The sequence below is a fragment of the Molothrus ater genome, chromosome 3 (assembly GCF_012460135.2).
Source record: "Molothrus ater isolate BHLD 08-10-18 breed brown headed cowbird chromosome 3, BPBGC_Mater_1.1, whole genome shotgun sequence".
Taxonomy (NCBI): domain Eukaryota; kingdom Metazoa; phylum Chordata; class Aves; order Passeriformes; family Icteridae; genus Molothrus; species Molothrus ater.
The window spans coordinates 16,207,672-16,227,228 of NC_050480.2; the positions used below are offsets into that span (position 1 = coordinate 16,207,672).

General features: G+C 40.6%; 1 protein-coding gene across 12 annotated transcripts in view; it reads right to left on the reverse strand.

Moving 5' to 3' along the window:
• EHBP1 (EH domain binding protein 1) overlaps nt 1–19,557 on the reverse strand; it is a 205,539-nt gene that overhangs the window by 43,538 nt on the left and 142,444 nt on the right. For 7 of the 12 annotated variants that reach the window (XM_036380064.2, XM_036380059.2, XM_036380056.2 and 4 more), the window contains 2 exons: nt 9,253–9,400; nt 1,664–1,780 (listed from right to left, as the gene is read on the reverse strand). In XM_036380064.2, the coding sequence (XP_036235957.1) occupies nt 1,664–1,780; nt 9,253–9,400 (265 nt within the window). The remainder of the gene's footprint in view (nt 1–1,663; nt 1,781–9,252; nt 9,401–19,557) is intronic. The other 5 variants (XM_036380060.2, XM_036380058.2, XM_036380055.2 and 2 more) reach the window with 2 other exon arrangements.

The window sequence follows — 19,557 nt, forward strand, 5'->3', positions numbered from 1 at the left end:
AAGGATAGTTTCCCTTTCCTCTGGCACACCCAGTCAGGGTGTCCTTAATTGAGGCTCACATGTAAGTACATGCACGTTCTTGTGGGTTTATACATAAACATCATGTAATAACCATGATATAAGAGGTTCACAACACGTAGAAACACTGACAAATACAGACAGAAGCGGTACTTAAAACCAAGGAGTAAAAACAAGTTTCCTCTTCTTGAGAGAGGTAAGAGGGGCTAAGATTCAGCATGGGACTAATTAAGATGGTCCATAATGATCCCAAATCTGAGATGTCACTTGACAGTTGTACTTTTAGGTGTTCCCAGGAGATTCAGCCTACACTTGGTAGGACTGGAAGATTTAAACCAAAATTCATGTAGTGTAATTTCTACCACAACACTAGACTGCTTTCTGTATTACTGCCCATCTTCTTCCTTACTTGTCTGTACCCCTGGCTACTGTGCAGACTGAACTGCAAAATCATGTCCCAGGTCTTTTCCAGGATGTCTCCCCATGGTGGACATGGAGAACTGGGCAGTGGGTTTGTATCCCTGAAAAGGTACTTCTCAGAAAAAAAGGCCCACAGAAATAAATGTTGGTAGGTCACTGGGCACTGGGACAGGAATATTCACTTATTCAGCTTCTCTTCCTTCTAAAATTAACCAGTTTCTATTGGAAAATTATTTGACAGGATTCTGATTTAAGTAAGTCAAATTCAAGTGCTGGAAACAATAAATATATTTTCTTATGTGTCTGGAAATCCTCAAACAGAAAAAAATAAAGGACATTACTCAAATCCTTTGCATGCAAGCAAGACTACAAAATGCTATATACACACCACTGTTGGTTTAATTTACAAAGAAAAAACCACTAAATAAGGTTCTGATTTAACATATTATGGACTACACATTTGGGTCTAACTGGCATGCACAGAATCAAGCCAGAGGATGCTGAAGATATTCTCTCTTGTACTGCCTGTTTCAAGACACAGTCCTGTGCTGGCCAAGTTACTCCAGGCCTGAGCTAACTGTAGGATTCCAACGTATTCAGCACCACATTTAACATCTAAATTCCAGCTGGGCTTTTTTTTGAAAGGGGGAAGTAACACTCCTGCGACTTCATGTGTTTATAAAACCCCTGTTATTTGAACACTCTTAAGTAAATAGGACTGCTTCTGCTCATATTTATACCTCCATGCCCCCCACTGGGGCAACAAGGTGTAAACACAAGAACTGGTCCTTGGAAGGCACCAGAGAGACACCAAGTCTATATGAACACAGAAAGATACATTTTCTCCTCTTCCCTGAGCAGATGGGCCAGGATGGCAGTGCAGAGTGGCAGCTGTAGTCACCCACACAATTGCTCATCCCTCTGCCCACGTGGCACAACCCAGGCAGGGTGCTTTCAGGTGGCTCTGCCTTACCAACGTGGCCTAGACCCCCTTCCCCATCAAAAGAGAAAGAGACATTTAAATCTAATATTGTTGGAAATAATGATTTTGTTGATTTTAAACTTCAACTAAACATGAATGCAGGATATTAAACATTAGGGTTTAAGAGACCTGAAAAGGCACATGGAAATAAAGCTGACAGAGAGACAAGCAGCACATCAGTATTTATATGATGATGGAGTGTTAGTCATGCAAAATACACAAAATAGCCATTATTTAAATTACCCGTTGAATCAAGGTCATTTTCTAGGTTAGTAAGTTCATCTCCACCTCCAGTAACAGAGCATTCAGGAGCCTCCTCATTAGTATCTATCTCAATATTATCATCATCCTCATCCTCATCTGTAGGAACACACAGCATTAAGGTTAGTATTTCCATACGTACATGCAACACATCACTCAAAAAAAATGACTGCTTTAGGGAACAAGCTGAGTTATGATTAAAATGCAAATAATTAAATAAGTCTGGAAGGAGACTCCAGTCTGTCCACTTCTGGATGTATCTTTAAACTGAGGCAATTCATTAAACATATGGGGGTCTCTGCTGGAAACTCCTGCTCCAATAAAGGCAGAGCCTGGCCTCAGCAGTGGCTGTTCCCTGTGCTGAACCTCTGGGTAACTTGAGTCAAAATGGTTTCTCCCAGGCTCCCAGTTCTCTAAACTGCAGAATGGGTGCCAAAGCTGCCATGTGGCTGGTTCAGATGGGTCTGGGCAGCAGAAGGACCTCGAGCTCCTGTCTCCTCAGAAAGGCTCCAGGTACTGAGTTCCCAGCTTGGTGAGACTTGCTACTCCCTCACCTTGTACATCCCAGAGCAGTGATCACTGTACATGCCTAGCTTTTAAAGTCTCCTCCTGTACTAGGAGGAATGCTACCACCTGGAACATCATGCTCAGTAAGCAACTATGTCAGGTGCAGTGAGAGCACACTCATGAATTGCTGCTTTACCAAAACCACAGGATGGGTCAGGCTGGAAGGGACCACTGTGGGTCATCTGCTCCAACCTCCCTGCTCAAGCAGGGCCATCCCAGAGCACAGGGCACAGGATGGTGTCCAGGTGGTTCTTGGCTATCCCCAGCGAGGGAGACTCCACAGCCTCTGGGCAATCTGTCCCAGTGCTCAGGCACTGCACAGGGAAGCTCTTCCTCATGTTCAGGTGGAACTTCCTGAGCCTCAGTTCCTGCCCCATTGTCCCACTGCCTCTGGACAGAGCCTGGTCCATGCTCTGGCCCCTCCCTGCAGGCACTGACAGACATGGATGAGGTTCCTCCCAGTGTCTCTTCTCCAGGCTGAGCAGCACCAGCTCCCCCAGCCTCTCCTCAGAACTGAGGTGCTCCAGTCCCTTCATCATCTCTGTCCCCCTCTGCTGGACCCTCTCCCAGAGCTCCAGGTCTCCCTTGTCCTGAGGATGCCAGAACTAGAGCCAGCACTGCAGACTGGCCTCCCCAGGGCTGAGCAGAGGGGCAGGATCACCTCCCTGCCCTGCTGCCAATGCAGTTCCTGATGCAGCCCAGGGTCCCCTTGGCCTTCTTGTCCCCAGGGCAGGGCTGGCCCATGGACAGCTCCTTGTCCAGCAGCACCCCCAGGTCCTTCTGTGCAGAGCTGCTGCCCAGCAGGTCACCCCAGCCTGTGCTGGTGCCTGGGGCTGTTCCTGCCCAGCTGCAGACCCTGCACTGGCCCCTGTGGAATTCCAGGAGGTTCCTCCCTGCCCATCTCTCCAGGCTGTCCAGGTCCCTCTGAAGGGCTCAGAGCCCTCTGGGGTATCAGCCACTGCTCCCAGCTTCCTGGCACCAGTGAACTTGCTGAGCAGGCATCTGCCCCTTCATCCAAGTCATTGATGAATAAGTTAAAAGTGCTTTACTGCACTACTTTTCATCAGCATTGTCTGTAAGCTACACACATTTTAAATAAAATAATAGTTGTACTTATATTTTTATGGAATCTTTCTACCAAGTTTCTCAGAGCAGCTTATGAATATAACTCATAAATGAGCCCCATAATGTTTTATGAAGTAGGCAATTATTATAATTACAGTTATGATGATGATGTAGGTAAATTATGGCACAGAAAGAGTAAGTAACCTGAAGAAGATCAAATGGCAAGTTCTGAATTGTGAAGCAGATCCCAGAAAAAATCCTGACTCACATTTTCAATACAAATATCTAATGAAATTCAAGTCCATAAAAGCTAGATGAGTACTTTCAAAGTAAGTAGATACATTATATTTACTCACTTTTAGATCTCATATCAAATGGTATCTACACTTGTTCAGACTTCCCCTAGCATTTTTTTCCTATGTACACATGCATGTGTGTAAAAATGATAAAAAGGAAGAGGCTAAAGTACGTCTGAAGAAACAAGACAGTAACTAAAGGAACTTTAAAATATCTTAGGACAAAAAAAATACAAATTATAAATATAGGACATGGGTATATTCAAACATCATATAAATATAGTACCATGATGCCATAATTCTGAATCCCAGAGGTTTGGACCAGGATTGGTGCTGATCACTCATGGCTTGGAAACACACTCAACGACATTCCCAGCCCTGAAGCTTGCACTTTAGGCCCACACTGCTGTCATGAAGGTCATACAACTGCATCTTTACTCTATTCCTTTATCTCCACAGCACCTATAATTCCCATTTTAGGAGCCTGTTGATTTTTTTATGTCTACTACTTTTTTCTAACCAGCTGCCCCCTCAATTGCCCTGTAACTAATCAACACCTTTCACAGACCTCTGCTGATATAGGGTAAGGCTCTTGCTGCCACAGACAGGAGCAAAGAGGTTCCACTCCAGTGTCCCACTTATCCACCATCAGTTGTGTGTGTGATGGAGCAGCAGCCTGTGAAGCAGGACCCCTGTGCTTCAGCTGAGCACCATGACTTCCCTGGACTCCCCTTCATGTGTTCTCCTTAGGCTCTAGAAGGCTCAGCTTTCTTCCAAGCTTCCCCAAATTGAGCCAGAGTGATGGAGAAGAACATCTCCTTGCAGCCAATCCAAGATCTGCGAACAGACCTGTGACCTGACAGATTGTGCTTCAGGTGTGGAAGTGGGTGGGCAGAAACACTCCCAACTCTCTGAGACACCCTCTCTGTTTCCACTTAAACTCACACAGGTGATACTGGGATCTGGACTCCTGCTGTTTCAGGAAGGGCAGAGATAAGTGAACAAAGTAGAATAGCACAGCATGATCTTCATGAAGTGGAAAAAAGGACAAAAAGTAAAGGGATAAAAAGCAGACTGAAGAGAAAACAGAGAACAGTAAAGCAACAACAGCAGCAATTTTGATAGTTTTGATGATTTTGAATTTCCTTCAAAGCTGCTCTACTGTTTCTGATGAGGAGCTGGACTTTGCACACCACTATAAATCCTTCATGATGGTGTTGGAGAAAGTCAGTGGCACTCAGGCCAAGGTACTCTCAGATACATCCTGGAGTTCACAGGGGCACACTGAAAGCATGACTGGGCTACTGCGGAAGAGGCAGAAGGGAAGAAAAAGAGACTCTCATGGGAAACCAAATCCACCTGGGGCCTAGAAGCAGGCAATGACTTTTGGAATCACCCAAAGGAGTCAGCTCACAAGGTCAGCTCACAGCTACCAGTCACCCCACTGCATGCTAGATGTGTCAAAACAATCTAAACAAGATGACAAGGTTTAAGACTCCTGCATACTAAGGGAATGCTTATATTAGATTATTTGATTTTCTTTAATTTAATATAGGAAGATGAGATCAGAGGCACTGCCTTTGACACCACCATTTTAGGAAACAAAAGAGATGGCAATGTGGAAGACACTAGTTTCTGGTATCAGATAATGACCTGACCTAGTATTTAATTTAAAGTTAGCAGACTTTGACTGAATATGATTATCAGGACATTTACATTTTATTTTAAAAAAATCAATTAAGAGCAGTAATTTGAAGTTATTTCAGAATTTTTCAAGTATCTTTAAAAATCTAGATTCCTTGATTTAAATTACTCTAGGGTTTTTTTCCGGTTCAATGTTCTTCCAGTGTATTAAAAGGGAAATGTGTTTAGGCAGCATGTTACAACAAGATTTTGCAATTATAAATGATAAAAGGAACAACATGACAAAGAGATAACAGATATCTTTGATGAAAAGAACAAATTGCTAGTGTGAAAAACTTAAAGCACTTGGTCTAGAACCAGGGCAGATATTTAGAAAACGACTGAAGGACTGAAGTACTGCTTCCTTGGAAATATGTAAATTTGAATCCCAGAAAAACAGTAAAGCTTTACTATGTAATGAAGGAATGAACAAAATAAAAGATAAAAGGATTGAGTCAACAACTTAAAAGCACTGACCATCACCTGCACAGCATGGATTGCAGTCTGGACGGGAGGGAGGGAAATAAGTATCTTTTGGAACCATGTGGAAATGCCAGAATATTGGTGGAAAGGGACCCAGAGACATTTTATAGCTCTCATGTCTTACTACTCAGATTAGGGTCAGGCCTAATTTGTGGTTAAACTGATATTCTCTTGACTTGGTTTAAGCTTGTCCACACGCAAAGGATTTGCAGCTGACTGCACCAATTTCTAGATTAAATGAAAAATGAATAATTTTCATAGTGAAGCAAAAGCATTAATGGGGGCTGGATCTCGTTACTGGGAGAAGCTGCACAAACAGCACTTGCTCTTCAGGGAAGGTATCTCCAGCCTTCAGCAATGTCTCTGGGAAATCCCTCAGGCTTGTGGATGTTGAGATATTTAGTTTATTTACTTCCAGGTACAGAGTTCTGTTTAAGGCTACAGGATGTGACAGGAGCCTGGGCACAGTAATAAAGGCAGGGAATGGAAGAAATGCAGGGTTGAAATACCGGTTCCGTGTACAAGAAAGCTGATGTCAGGACAAGAAATTACAGCAGTAACTGTCGACAGATAGAAACACTGCCTGCTAAAAATATTAAGGACCTAACACTCGTTGCATGAGCTGGAGACTAAGCATGATGAGTAAGGCTGTGCCACCACATACACTCCCTGAAGATCACTGCCTCAGAAGTGAGATCTTGAACATGCCCTGTCCTCACCACCCCTGGGTCTGAGCCACTTCCTCACACCTGACACCAGCTCAAATAAAGGATGGAGATGTGCCAGAGAGTAAAGAAAACACACCACCCAAATCCCAGAAGAGCAGACGGGTGTTCCACTGCTCAGGGACAATTTCTAGATAATATGTCAATTCTGTTGTCCCAGTGCTGCTAGGAAAAGAGGGGATATTTGGATCTCTATCTCGATACTGTCCCTGTATCCATCTCAAGGCATCCGCTTATCGGCCCTGAAGCTAATAGGACATCTAATAAATTTGAAGCTGCCATCCCAAACCCTCTGGCAGTTGGCAGGAAGAAGTATTTTCTGTCTCACATGCCAAATAACCTATGAAAAAGACTGGATTTCATAGCTAGGGATGCTGCTTATCCAGGAAAGTTTCAACTTGGCATAGTCATTTGAGTTTCTCAGACCTTGGTTAAATAAAGCCTTTTAACAAAGAATATTGCACCAGTGCCAAAGCGTGAAATTCTTAATGAGCACATAGAAACAATGGAAGAGATCACGCTTTTACCTACAGTTGTAAGGAAGAAGTTAGTCTTTAAAGACTCCAGAATCCCAGAGCTGAAATGTCACATTTTTTTCTTGAAATAATTGAATTGAGAGTAAAATTATTTGGTACATTACCTTTTTGTAAATCAAAAAGTAATTGCAATCAATGCACGAGAAGAGATTAATGATGTATAATGGACGAGAGAACTCCGAAAACACAAGATAATAAGCTTGTGTTGGGTATTGTATAGGGAATACAGGACTCCACACAATAAAAATGTGAATGCAGTTAGGGGAAACATTCAAAGTCCAGTAGTAATAAGGATACTGTCTATTAAATCCTAATTTTTGGTGGAAATTGAAAAACCAAAAAGACTAAACCCAGAAGTAATTCCAATTAATTTGGTCTGTAAAGTGTTGGTGCCATTTCACAGAACTACTACATTTTAGAAAAATTAATTTCTTTAGGGGAGATTTGGTGTAGCACCTGAAAATACCAGTGGCGTGGTTAAATTATATGGAAGATGTGCCATAAGGAAACTCTTTGAGAAGGAGGAAGCAGAAGAAAATGCTATAAAATCCACACTGACACAAAAAGAGCAAAGAGGGATAAAACAAGACAGGGAATGAAAACTTTAGGTCCAAGAGAAGTTCAAAAAGATTGGCCAAACTATTGGCATGAACAAAAAAAAAATCCAAGTAGGAAGTATAAATCAATGCAAAAGTAGAAAGCTGGATAAAACCCAATAGGTAGAGTGGTGATTGCTTTATAAATGAGTTGTCATCAATGCCGATACTGTCTGCTCTTTTAGTAACACTAAACTCTCTGGGTGCATATGCAATCTCCCCCTACAAATACAGTTTTCTTTCAATATATATGCACAGCTATCTCTCTGACTGCTTACAAATTGCATGAAGGGCAGGAAGAGAAATGGCAAAATACAGAGGAAAATATGAAGAGGACGACCACATCCCAGAAAGCAGCACACTGGGATATTTAGCAATTCTACAACTGAGTCACTGCAACAAAACAGGGTCACTGTTATCCAGCTGAGCACCCAGGATAGAACCAAAGACCCTACTTTGAGAGAAGGTATGGCAGGAACAGCTATGCACAGGCATGCACAGGAAGAAGGAAGTAATGAAATAATGTAGGATGGAGAATCATGAACTGTGAAGAGGGATGAGGAACACCGTGGCCTAGGTAATACCCAAGTCCTGTGTCATTTGGCTCAGCCTGTCTTACTGCCATCAAGGATATAATTTCTCTACTTGCCACAAAAGAGAATTATGTTGGCAAGCTTGGTTTACTGGGCAAAGAGAGCAAAACTGAAGACCAGACTAAAAGGGAGATGCAAAACTTACCGCTTTTTCTTTGGTGTTAAATGGAACAGAAGTGTAGGGCTTAGGGTGCAGTAAGACTGTATTTAAATATTTAGGCATTTATATGCCTAATCATGTAGTAGAGAAGAAATAAATATTTTTGCTGAATCTACACGCACTGTCAGTATCAAGCTGGATTTTCCTTACACTTTGGCTTATGATTACGAGTTAGTTTGAGAAACACTATTTCCCTTAGAATATGTAGAAGACATTAAAAGAGCAAGAAGCCTGCACTGAAACATGTGCTCAGCACCCATTTGAGTTTGAGTGACACTACATTACTCCAGCTCATAGCAATGGCAGGTATATGAATTTTAATGGTATTTCAAAGTCAGCTTAATAACATTATAGCAATATTACAACTCAAAACCTGTAAAGGCAAGTGGTCTGTCAAAAGACTGCCATTTAAAGTCAAAAGGTTGTTGCCCCTACCTCTCACAGACCACCTTTAAAATTCTCTTCTTTTGAACACATTTAATACAAAACAACACTTCTTAAGTATTTAAAATGCTGTTTTTCCCCCAAAACTATGTCCATGTTCCTATACAAAAATATATATTGAAGAGAAGCAAGAACCATGAAATTCTAAGAAACTGTCAGTAATAAGAAATCTGTAAATAATCGGCCAACATGAGCTACTCGTTCACACAACATATTTTTCTTTCAAACACATGTATGCTCTTCTTTTAACTGTTGGAAATTAGGCGGCACAACGTGAATTTAGGAGACACATCTACAGCCAGGTCTTTTGAGACATTCACCTGATGAACAACAGCGTTTTGAAGTGCGAAGGAAAGTGACACCCAAAAAGGTCTCTGGTTTCTAGGTTACCATAAGAGTAAGATACAAGGTTCCTCAGCTCACCTCCAGATGCCTTTGACCTTTCTTTCAACTTTTCTGCAGCCATTTCAGTGTAGCTGGGAAGTTCTGACATCTTCACTCCAGATCGAGCTTCTGCTATTAGCTGACGAGCTCTCTCTCTCAGCTGCCGACGCCGCTCTTCATCTTGCTGCTAAGATATATTGAACAGTTGCCAACTCAGTAATTGACAGAAATGCAATTTCATTCTCAATCTGATCATCATGATAGGAACTGGTTTACAGCATGGTGCTTGGCCCACATTATAAATAGGACGCTCGATATCAGTTGGGTGTCACACCACAATTTTTAAAGACATCCATGCGTCAGATTATTTTTTTTAAGCGTTCCCCAAATTATTACTGCATTAGAAACCTGATGATTTGCAATGTAAAGCATTTATAAATTATGTTCTATAAAAACACCTTGATGAAAATTTGCAGACACTTTCGTCTCAAAGTAATCACACCCAATGAGTGATCTGAGCAAAGATTTACTGTGGTTATAAAATGGTTTTACTAAATTGAATTACTCATTTGAGTAGTATTCTGTCACAGAACTGAACTGAGAAGCCAGATATTGCTCTTACTCCAGGCACCAACTTGACTTCAAAGTATAAAGTGGCATCAAATATGAGGCATGTTCTTTGACTTTAATGGATATTTTTCTTTTAAAAAACCCAAAAAAACTAATAAAATGACTGCAAGAACAATAGATGTACTCAGAGCAGAAAAGACTTTGCATCCCTTTAAAACATCCTACTAGTGGGGCTTTGGTCAATAATTAAAGGAATCATACTGGAACCATGCCAGATAGTGCTGTCTCACTAAAGCTCATAAATTAGAATCATGATAATATTTCAGTTACATAAATAAGCAAAGTTCTGCAGCATGAAATTTTGTAAAAGACTAACCCACCATGATAAAAAAAAAAAATCAGAAAAAGATCTGTTTAAACATATCTATAAGACTCACCATCTCCATAAGAGAAACTATTTCAGTTTTCACCATAAGCATGGGATTTTTGCTAAGTCAGGACTGTTCTTCCCCTCAATATCAGAAATGCTCATAAAGTGCAAAGAAGTCAGTGTTTGGCTTAAATCTAACCTTCCAATAAGTTTATGTATTATTGTCATAATGACCTGGATAAATCCCAGGTACAGGCTGTTGACCTGAACTAAGTGGAATATAACAAACTGCCTAATTTTGGAGAGCCATTCTGGCAACCTTCCCACCAACCCAGAAACTTGAGCATCCCACACCTGCAGAGGCTGGTGAGAGCTGCTGCTAAGTGCTATTTAGTTTAAGCAATCATTAATAAAACAAGTGCAAAATACTAATTAGGTACATTTTATCCATTTCCATGTAAATTGTTTGTTTGTAGCTATTTACTCAGCATTGTTCTCGGCACAATAGAAAAAATGCAAATGACTGAATCAGAATGCAGCCCTAATGGGACTTTCTGTTTATAACCATTAGCCCAGAGGTGTGCTGTAATTCAATCCTCCAGCAGAAAGATTTAGCCTCATTAACAGCTTGCATGGGCAGGTTACAACTCATAAAACCCTACAGTAAACAAAGTATATGGACACAGCACAATATCTCGCCTCTGAGTGACAGAGTCCCGATTCCCTATCAGATTGCCTTGATTTACTTTTCTCCTAATGTCCTCCCCTGGATAGAAAATTCTGCCTGGGCCCTGCGAGGCAGCGGGATGGCACATGGGCTTTGTTTGCCTTCTCACCCTTTAACTTCCCAGAAGGCACAGAGCAACAGTTCTATCAAAAATTTATTTGGTGAAGTACACATTAGAAAGACAACTGGAAAGCTTCCCCCCTCCCGCCCCCCATGCACTATAATAGATCAATTTAATTTAATTTCTAGCCAGCCAACTGACACAGCGAACGGTTTTATTTCGACCCACAGTATTTGCTAACATTAATTACATTGAATTTTACTTGAAATAAAACTGCTCAAATCTCTAATATTCCTAATTCCTTGGATATAGGAACTTAAATGACTTCCAAGAATGAATGTACAAAACTAAGATTCCCACATGGTTCAACGTCAAACAATTTAATCTACTTCAGCACATGTAATTTAAAATGGGGCCAGTTACGTGCTTGTGACAAAAATGCCCTAAACTGAGCTGGCTGATTTCTCCTTCTTTCCTCCCCTCCTCCTGAAAGAGAACTTGCATCCTGAATTATTAGCATAGTCATTAACATCCCGGGGATCTCCAAGCAAACACAGATTATGGTGGCTTGTGTTTGTGCTGATTAAGCCAATCATCACCAGCGGATAAGGGAAAAACCAGCCTAGTCCTTGCTTAAATTCAATTCAGGTATTTGAACCCTCCGTTACTGAGCTTGGCAGAAGAAACGCTGGTAAGAAGGGGCAATGAAACCGAGAGCAGAAAAAGTAGACAGAGTAAGTTTTGAGGTACAGAAAAATAGTTAAACAGCATATCAAGCTAGAATTTGGAAAGAAAAGGACTTGAGAGAGGTACAGAGGCACAAACAAAAATATTAAAAAAAACAACCCAGGAGATATGAAAAGAAGCACTGCACCAAGAAAGGACCAAGCAAACACACATACAGTGACTTATTTTTCCCTGTACAATTGAAAAGAAAACTCAGTAAAATCTTCCACCCTCTGACATGCCAGAAACATTACAGTTTTCTTTGTTCTTTCCCCCCAACTATTTTGTAATGGTTTAAAGATCTGCCGTGCAGATTCACAGTGAGGAAAACTTCACTATTTAAGGACAAACTCTTCAAGAATAAGTAATGTAATTCCTTGTTTCCCTCCTATAAAAATGTATTGGTATGCAATTTTTATATTTCACAGTTCACTGACATCTCGGCAAGCTTTCTTCCACTGCTTCAATGGTGCTACTTTTAATTTTATCCTCCTTAGTCCTAGTAATTAAAGTGATCAGCAGTGGCATCCCAACGGCTTTGACACAGCTACAACCCCCTAGCTGACTCCGGCTTTTAAGGGAAAGGGGAAGAAAAAAAAGGACGGGAGTTTCATTTCACTGGAACAAGAAAATCAAGCTTCTCCAATCCTCAACTTTATCCAATTGTTCTTTCAGCAGCCTTTGGATCTTAAGAAACAAATAAAAATGGCTGCCATTAGGGGGTCCTGTTTGTACTCGCCGCAGACAGCAGTGACTGACATTACTTTGGCCAAAAATTATGCCGTGGATTTGGGAAGGTGAATTCGAATGTGAAACACTCGCAGGGCAGTTTCCGAGATCATTACCCAGCCAGCTGAGAGCTGCTCAACTCAGAAAAATATTGAGAGTGGTGGAGTCTTTCAGGGCAAAAAACCCCCAAACACTCCCTTAAAAACCATCTCCTTAAATGACTAAAAATTTTGCAATCTTCTCATAGTAAAAAGAAAATAACCCACAAAACCTTTACTAGGGTTTTCAGTCCTCCTTTGGTAGAATTTTGGGAGGACGCAAACTGACTTTACATCAGAATTCTGATAATGCATTGTCCTCTCACTATTAAAAAAATACAGTCTGGTGAACTGCATTTATTTGATATTTAAAAAGTAAATTCTTTCCTGTGTCCATAGACTGGGGGACAAAAGTAAAATTTAAAAAATGTAGTAAATTGCTTGTAATCCACAGCAACAAAATCAAACCAGAGTTGTATGAGAGAGAGAGCAATTCCTGAAGCTGTAGGTTTCAAAATGGTTCGTGGTCAGCCATGAGTGCACAGTACATCTAAGAGAAAGAACTTGACTGCCACCTCTTTCATCATTAGACAGGAAGAACGGCTCTGTTATTAGCCATTCAGAAAGAAAAAGACTTCTGTGCTTGTCCAGAGGCAAGGATTACCAAAATGTACCTATTCAGTTAGAAGAGGAGAAAGAAAAAAAAAATTTAAAAAAATAAATAAAATTACATGAGCTTTAAAGGTTTGAGCAGGCTGGGTTGTACTGTGACCTTGATCGGCTCTTGTTTGAGTAAATAGGATTTGGGATGAAACATTAAAACTGTTTAGCAGATCTTTTCAAACAATTTCAAACTTTTCTTATGTTGGTTTATAATATAACCAGACATGCTTGTAAATGGCCACACCTGCTCATTCCTCTGGGGATGGCCTGATCTCTGCCTCTGCTAACAAAGAAAGGACGGGAGAAAAAAAAAAAATCAGCCTTTCTTGTTGCAAAACAGAGTGGAAAGTCAAAATCTTTCTCAAGTTTGTCCCATCTGGTCAGATTAAATCTTTGATCACCCTAGGGATCACATTTATGTTTGGTCTCTACCACTGTTTCAGAACAGCTCAAAATATACAGGTAGTGAGCAAAATATGGATTGCTAAGCAAGGAACACTCGGCATAAACAAAAGTGGCTTTGGATTTCTGTGGCTGTTCAGATTGTAGGAGGTGGTAAGCAAAGAGAGACATAAACATCTTGGGTATTTTCTGCCTTCTGCCTGGTCTCTACATCAGCTACCTCACTATTCATAAACTGCATGTAACTTGAAAATATTTTTTCATGAATGCACATCACAAAAAGTATCAAACTGCTTAAGTAGCTATTGGCTTAGGAGCTATGGCACCGATACACTGATGAGACAAGACAGAATGAACACAGAAGTAGCTCAAAGTCAAAACTGGAAAAATCACAAACAATATCTTAACAAAGCTGTCCCCCTTAAGAAAAAAGCTCCAAAAATTCACAATAAAATGGGATGGTGTGGCTGTAAAATGGAAAACACCTTCTTAAACCAAGGAGGCATTTTTAAAGAAATAGCCAACAATTTCTTCTATTTTTTATTTTTTAATTTTAAAAAGAATTTTATGTTGTTCTGGAAAACGTACAATTCAGTTGGTACAGTATTTCTCTGTAAAGAATGGTGGCTGTAGAAAAACAATCCACTGATAATTTAATTCCTTGTGTCATTGTGAAACTGAAAAACTCTTAGTTTACTGAATGGAAAAAAATTATTTGAAAAAAAAGAATGGCTGACTAAGTAAGTATCACCTTGTGCTACATCCAAGGCCTCTTGCTGGTTGTCTGGCTGCTCTTTTGTAGGCAAAAAGGAGCTGAACGCTCTCTGGCTCCTTAGATCTGGTCCAACAAATGCACTGCCAGTCATGCACACGGATCCAGCTTAAAACTCAGTGTGAGCCTAAAAGAAGCTAGTCAAACTGGCACCTACTCATGCAGAAGTAGATAGATTTGTCATGACAGGCTGATTATTCAATGTAAAGAAACAGTTTAGCTTTTCTAATCTGGTACAAATACATCTTTCTCAGAGAAAAAAGTAAAAGGTCTAACAGTTCAAGTATTTATAAGTAAAGAAACCAACAAAAAAATTGTAACGTCAAAGTGAACCACAGGTATTTGTGCTGGAGCATTCTCCTAAACAGCCCCCAAGTTCTATTCAGATAAATAAGATTTAACCCATTTAACCATTTCGGAGCTGCACATCTCTGCGACTGAGGTGATCTTGTCTGTTTCACACTGCACTTGGCTCTCCTGCAAGTTTCAGGGACAGGCTGAGATACCCAATTCCACAATCACGTTGTGTTTTCCTTCTGTCCTTGCTTGCTTGTGCTGGTGCAGAAGGAACACCAGGAAACACCACCGAGAAAGCTGACCTAAACCAAAAGCAGAGACAAAGGCCTCCACTAACTTCTTCTCTGGAATTTTCCCTGCTTAGGCAAGTTTGTGCTCTCCCCCACCCAGGAAGTATAATTAAGGTCAACAATCACCTAAGGTGCTGGGATCCATGAGCTCGTTCTGCCTGTCATCGTGACTGTCGGTGCTATTGGCATGACCCACAAACAGGGGCTCAAGCATGCCGGCTCAGAAATATCCTAAAATAGTGCCACCATCCAGACAGGGCAGAATCCGAGATGAACAGGCTAATTAATGATGGTGTTTTCTGTGCCTTTCCATAGCTGAGTTACAGACAGAAGTTAAGAAAGCTGCTTACTCATTGTAGGAGTCAACATTCGTCGAGCTCCACTTAAGGGATTTTCTCTTGTGTAAACTTGACTTTATAATTAAAAAAAAAAAAAAAGTAAAAAAAAAAAAAAGTGGTGTTATGAAACAAAGACTTTTGGCAAGTGTACGGGATGCGTAAGCTGGAGAGCAGCATCTCTCAGACTGCCATCCTGGGAAGCTTTCTCCTCGGGCGGGCAGCCCCGCGCCAAGGGAGGGGACGTGCCCTCCTGAGGAATGCTCCCGGGTCACTCCCAGCCGAACAAAGCCAGCGGGCTGCAGGGGGCCTCCGAAAGTTGGTTTTCCTCCCCGCCTTCTCTCAATTTTTGGGGGAGGGTAACAAGATCCCTGTCTGCTTCTATGTGATGAGAATGAAAAGAACAAGTGCAAACCCCACATCTCCCTGGACCCTATTTTGCTGGTTTGTTTTTTTTTTTTTAAAAGTCCTGCAAACTGCTGGCAGGTTTTTTAATGGAAAATACCAATCGCCTAAGATCTATACCTAGCCTTTTGCCAATAATGAGAAAACTTCACCTTCTGTCCCCAGCAATTCTTAGGAAATCTTTTGCTGTTATTCCTACAAATCCAATTACAGATTGTTGAGTAGCTAGTGGAGTAAGCTTATTGAGGAGTGTCACATCACTAAGTCGTGCGTATGTGTTTCAGTTTGTAATGTGGTCTGAGCCGCTGTAGAGGTGTCAACTTAAAATGCAAGTAAGTAGCAGAACAGGGCTAATCCCAGCCACTACTCCCCTGCAGCCAAATTGTAGCGCAATGAATGACAGTGGAAATGCAAAGATGCCACTGTGCTTATCACACACAGCCAGATGGTGGACCTGGATCAATGCACACATGCCACGATCAATGCATTTGATAAAGAATTAAGAAGAAAACTGTACATGTTATCAAAGAACTTGTACATGGCATAATTATGATTCTGCATGTGCTTACTGATGATATTGGAGACTCAGAGGCAGGTGATAATGAAACTGATAGGAAGAAATAGCTTAAAGGCTACAGCATATGGCCTCAGCACTAAGAAATCTTGTCAAATAGTTCAGAAAGCTTTTTTAACTGTTATTACAGGCTGCTCATAGTGCAAGCTGGTGGCAACGTTTTAATTTTTTTTAAACCTGAAATGTCAAAAAGTTACAAAAGCTGTACTTTTCAGAATGGTTCAGAAAATAATTAAGATGCTATTGTGTTTTAAACATGGCGAAAAAACTACAGGTAGAGAGACCATTCACAATTTAGGGGTGGGGGGGAGTAGCTAGGCATTTAAATATACATATACAATTCTGTGTTTCCTGAATAAATTCATTTAGACTTTGAGGGAGCTTGTGGCAGTTTAAGGAATGTATCTTGGTAGCAATTTGCATCCAGTACGCCAATTTCTACAGATGAAGTTTCGATATTGTCAAAATTTCAGTATTATCGAAATGTATCAAAATGCATTCAACATCAAACAGAGAGTATTTCCCTGCTCGCATTTGTACTCTGTCAGCTGAGTTACAGACACCTTGGATGTGAAAGAAGGTAATTAAAGATTTGTGGGAAATAAAGTCTAAAGTAATAAAAAAAATTTATAATGTATAAAAGGTACCTAAAATACAAATTCTCATGCTCCAGTTGATAGATGAGCTGCCTAATCAACGCCTGGACGTAACTTAAGTGCTCTCATTAGTGTGAAGACCTTCGGGCTAAATAAGACTAAATCCCTTAAAAATTGCTTCTGCAATAGAAAAATCCCCCTTACCATTTTCCTCTGCCTAAATCATATCAATTAAAAAGAGAGAAGGGGAGGGAGGGAGAGAGAGAGAGGCATTTTCACATGACTTTGTTTTAACTGACACTCAAAAATCTATCTTCTGAATCCAATTTAAAATGTCTAGGCAAAAAAAAAAGTTCATTAGCAATCAAAGAAACAATAAAATTCACCCTGAGTTTAGTTTCTCTTTCACTTTGAACCTGAATCTTTACTCAGCGCTAAGGTGCATAATGCCCATTGAATCCTTCACCGTAACTTCTTTTTTCCACACCAAACGTTTAATCAACATTGCAGTTTTACATTAAATGATAAAATTTATCAAAACGATCCTCCAGAAGAGTGAAGCGCTTATTTTATTTTCAGCAGGCTGAGGAGGGACACTCTCCACCTCCCCCCCGGCTCCCCGCCAACCCCCGAATTTCAATTTGTCCTGACAAACCATTGGGTATTAAATTCTAAAGGCACGCAGAGTGCATAAAGAACTGATGGCTTGATTAGCTCTTGTGGTGCAATTGAAGGAGCTGTCTCTCTCCCCGCTTCTCCATTTTGAGAAACACTTTGATCTTCGTTCAAGTCAATTCATGAACATCAACTGACAAGACTGCATGAAACACCCCAATGGTTAGGCCCAAACTCGTAGCAAACTATTTGGTTTCATTAAGGCTTTAGGAGAAGTGACCAGTGACAGTCCTTTCATTCAGAAGCCAACAGGCAAGTGACTGTTTAAAGTTTAATGTGCACAACGTACTGCTGAAGGCCACTACACCTATAGTCAGTCACTCAAGTATGAATGCCTTTACCTACTATTTTGTGACATGTGAACTGCTAAGTGCAGCTGCAGTCTCATTAATGCATTCGCCCAGATTTGTTTGCAGGACTAAATATACGATTCACAGAATTTCTGGTGAGAGAAACAACTGTATCTTCAAAGGAAGGTAGAACAGCAGGTGCTATGTAAAAGCCAGCGATTAAAAACAGATTGTGTTTTTAAATGCAGTAATTTACTCGAGATTTGCACAAATGTAGCAGAAATATTATCTGTTCCGGTTGAAAATATGAAAGGATTTGAATCGCATCACCTGCAAAACGTAGGGTGTTTGGGCTGGTGTCGTGCTTTGCTACAGTACACTACTTAGACATCACTCTGCCCCTTTTTCAGTTGCCCTCTCCAAAGGTCCCACTTCAAAGAGTTCATTTTTGCACCAGTTCCTGTCAATGCAGGTCAGAAACACTAAAGTGGAAAGTGGCTGCAGTGCCGTGGCACAAAGAGTCTCCGCGGCTGAAATCAAACAAAGCCCAATTAAACTAATCATAACGTCCCAGTGAACACAAGGAAGCTCACCTGGTATTTCTGGACTTCTTGTGTGAATTCCCAACTCTACTCGGTACTTGGTACTATAATTACCCTGACCAAAATACTGTGAAATTACTGCTCTGATCTACTAATGGCTGCAAAAAATCCCGTCGCTGTGGTTCCATGCCAAGGGGCCGTAGCAAGGTGGCGCAATGCTTTCTGACAGAGACGACAACTTCGAAAAACTCAAAAGGGAAAATTAACGGGATGTGGTTTATGTTGCCAAGGACTGTTCATTAATTACCAATTTAATCACTGCTGGAGGCATGACATTACAAAAATCTGGCTGAAAGTTCTAATAGATTATGAAGACCACCTAAGAAGAGTGACCAAGAAATGTACAAAACAATTAATACTGTTTCACTGCTATCAAAGACACTCAGATTATTTTACATCAAGTGAAGCAAAAGAATTAGTAGCTTCACAGTGCCACCACTAGGAACTGTAAATACAATGGCATACAATTAGTAATGCACATGTGACTTTTCGTTCAAGGCATATATCCTTGGGAAAGCCAGAACACGATAAGGAGAACAAAAGAAACATTTTTAAATGAAATGAATAAAGATTTTAACTCTACCCTTGTGCATGCTGAGCAATCACAGAATAGGCAATGCAAAATACAGCTCTAAGTAATGGTGATATCATCCTGGGATTCACAACAGCGTGCACTGAACATCCACACGGAAAACGTCCACAGCTATTAGCAGCGATAGAAAAAGAGCATTCCGGGGCTGAGAAACCCGGGTCTCACTCTGCACACAAAGGGATAGCGCTGAAACAGACACTTCTTTTTTTTTTTCCCCTAATATTTATAAATGGATAGAAGACACTGAAATTTTGGAACTAATTTTGTTCAGATGATCTTAAAATTCCATTAATTAACTGCCAGCCTATTTTCTGTCAGTGTGCGAGTTAATGGTATGGCTGCAGACTGTGCAGCACCTTGAATTTACAGCCACATAATAAATAAATTTATATATTTAGGCCAGATCCTTAACTGGTGTAAACAGATACATATTATAGAGATAACAGCAATAAAAATCAGCTGAGAAATTCAAGCATTTGTATCTAAAACTGAAACTGCTAACATTCGTCATGCATTATCAAAGGTTATGCTTTATTCAGGAAATCCTTCCTGCTATAAAACTGACAGTGCATACTGGTTCTTCTTAAAAATTACTTTACTTGCACTAATTGATTTGATTTTCCCAGCTAC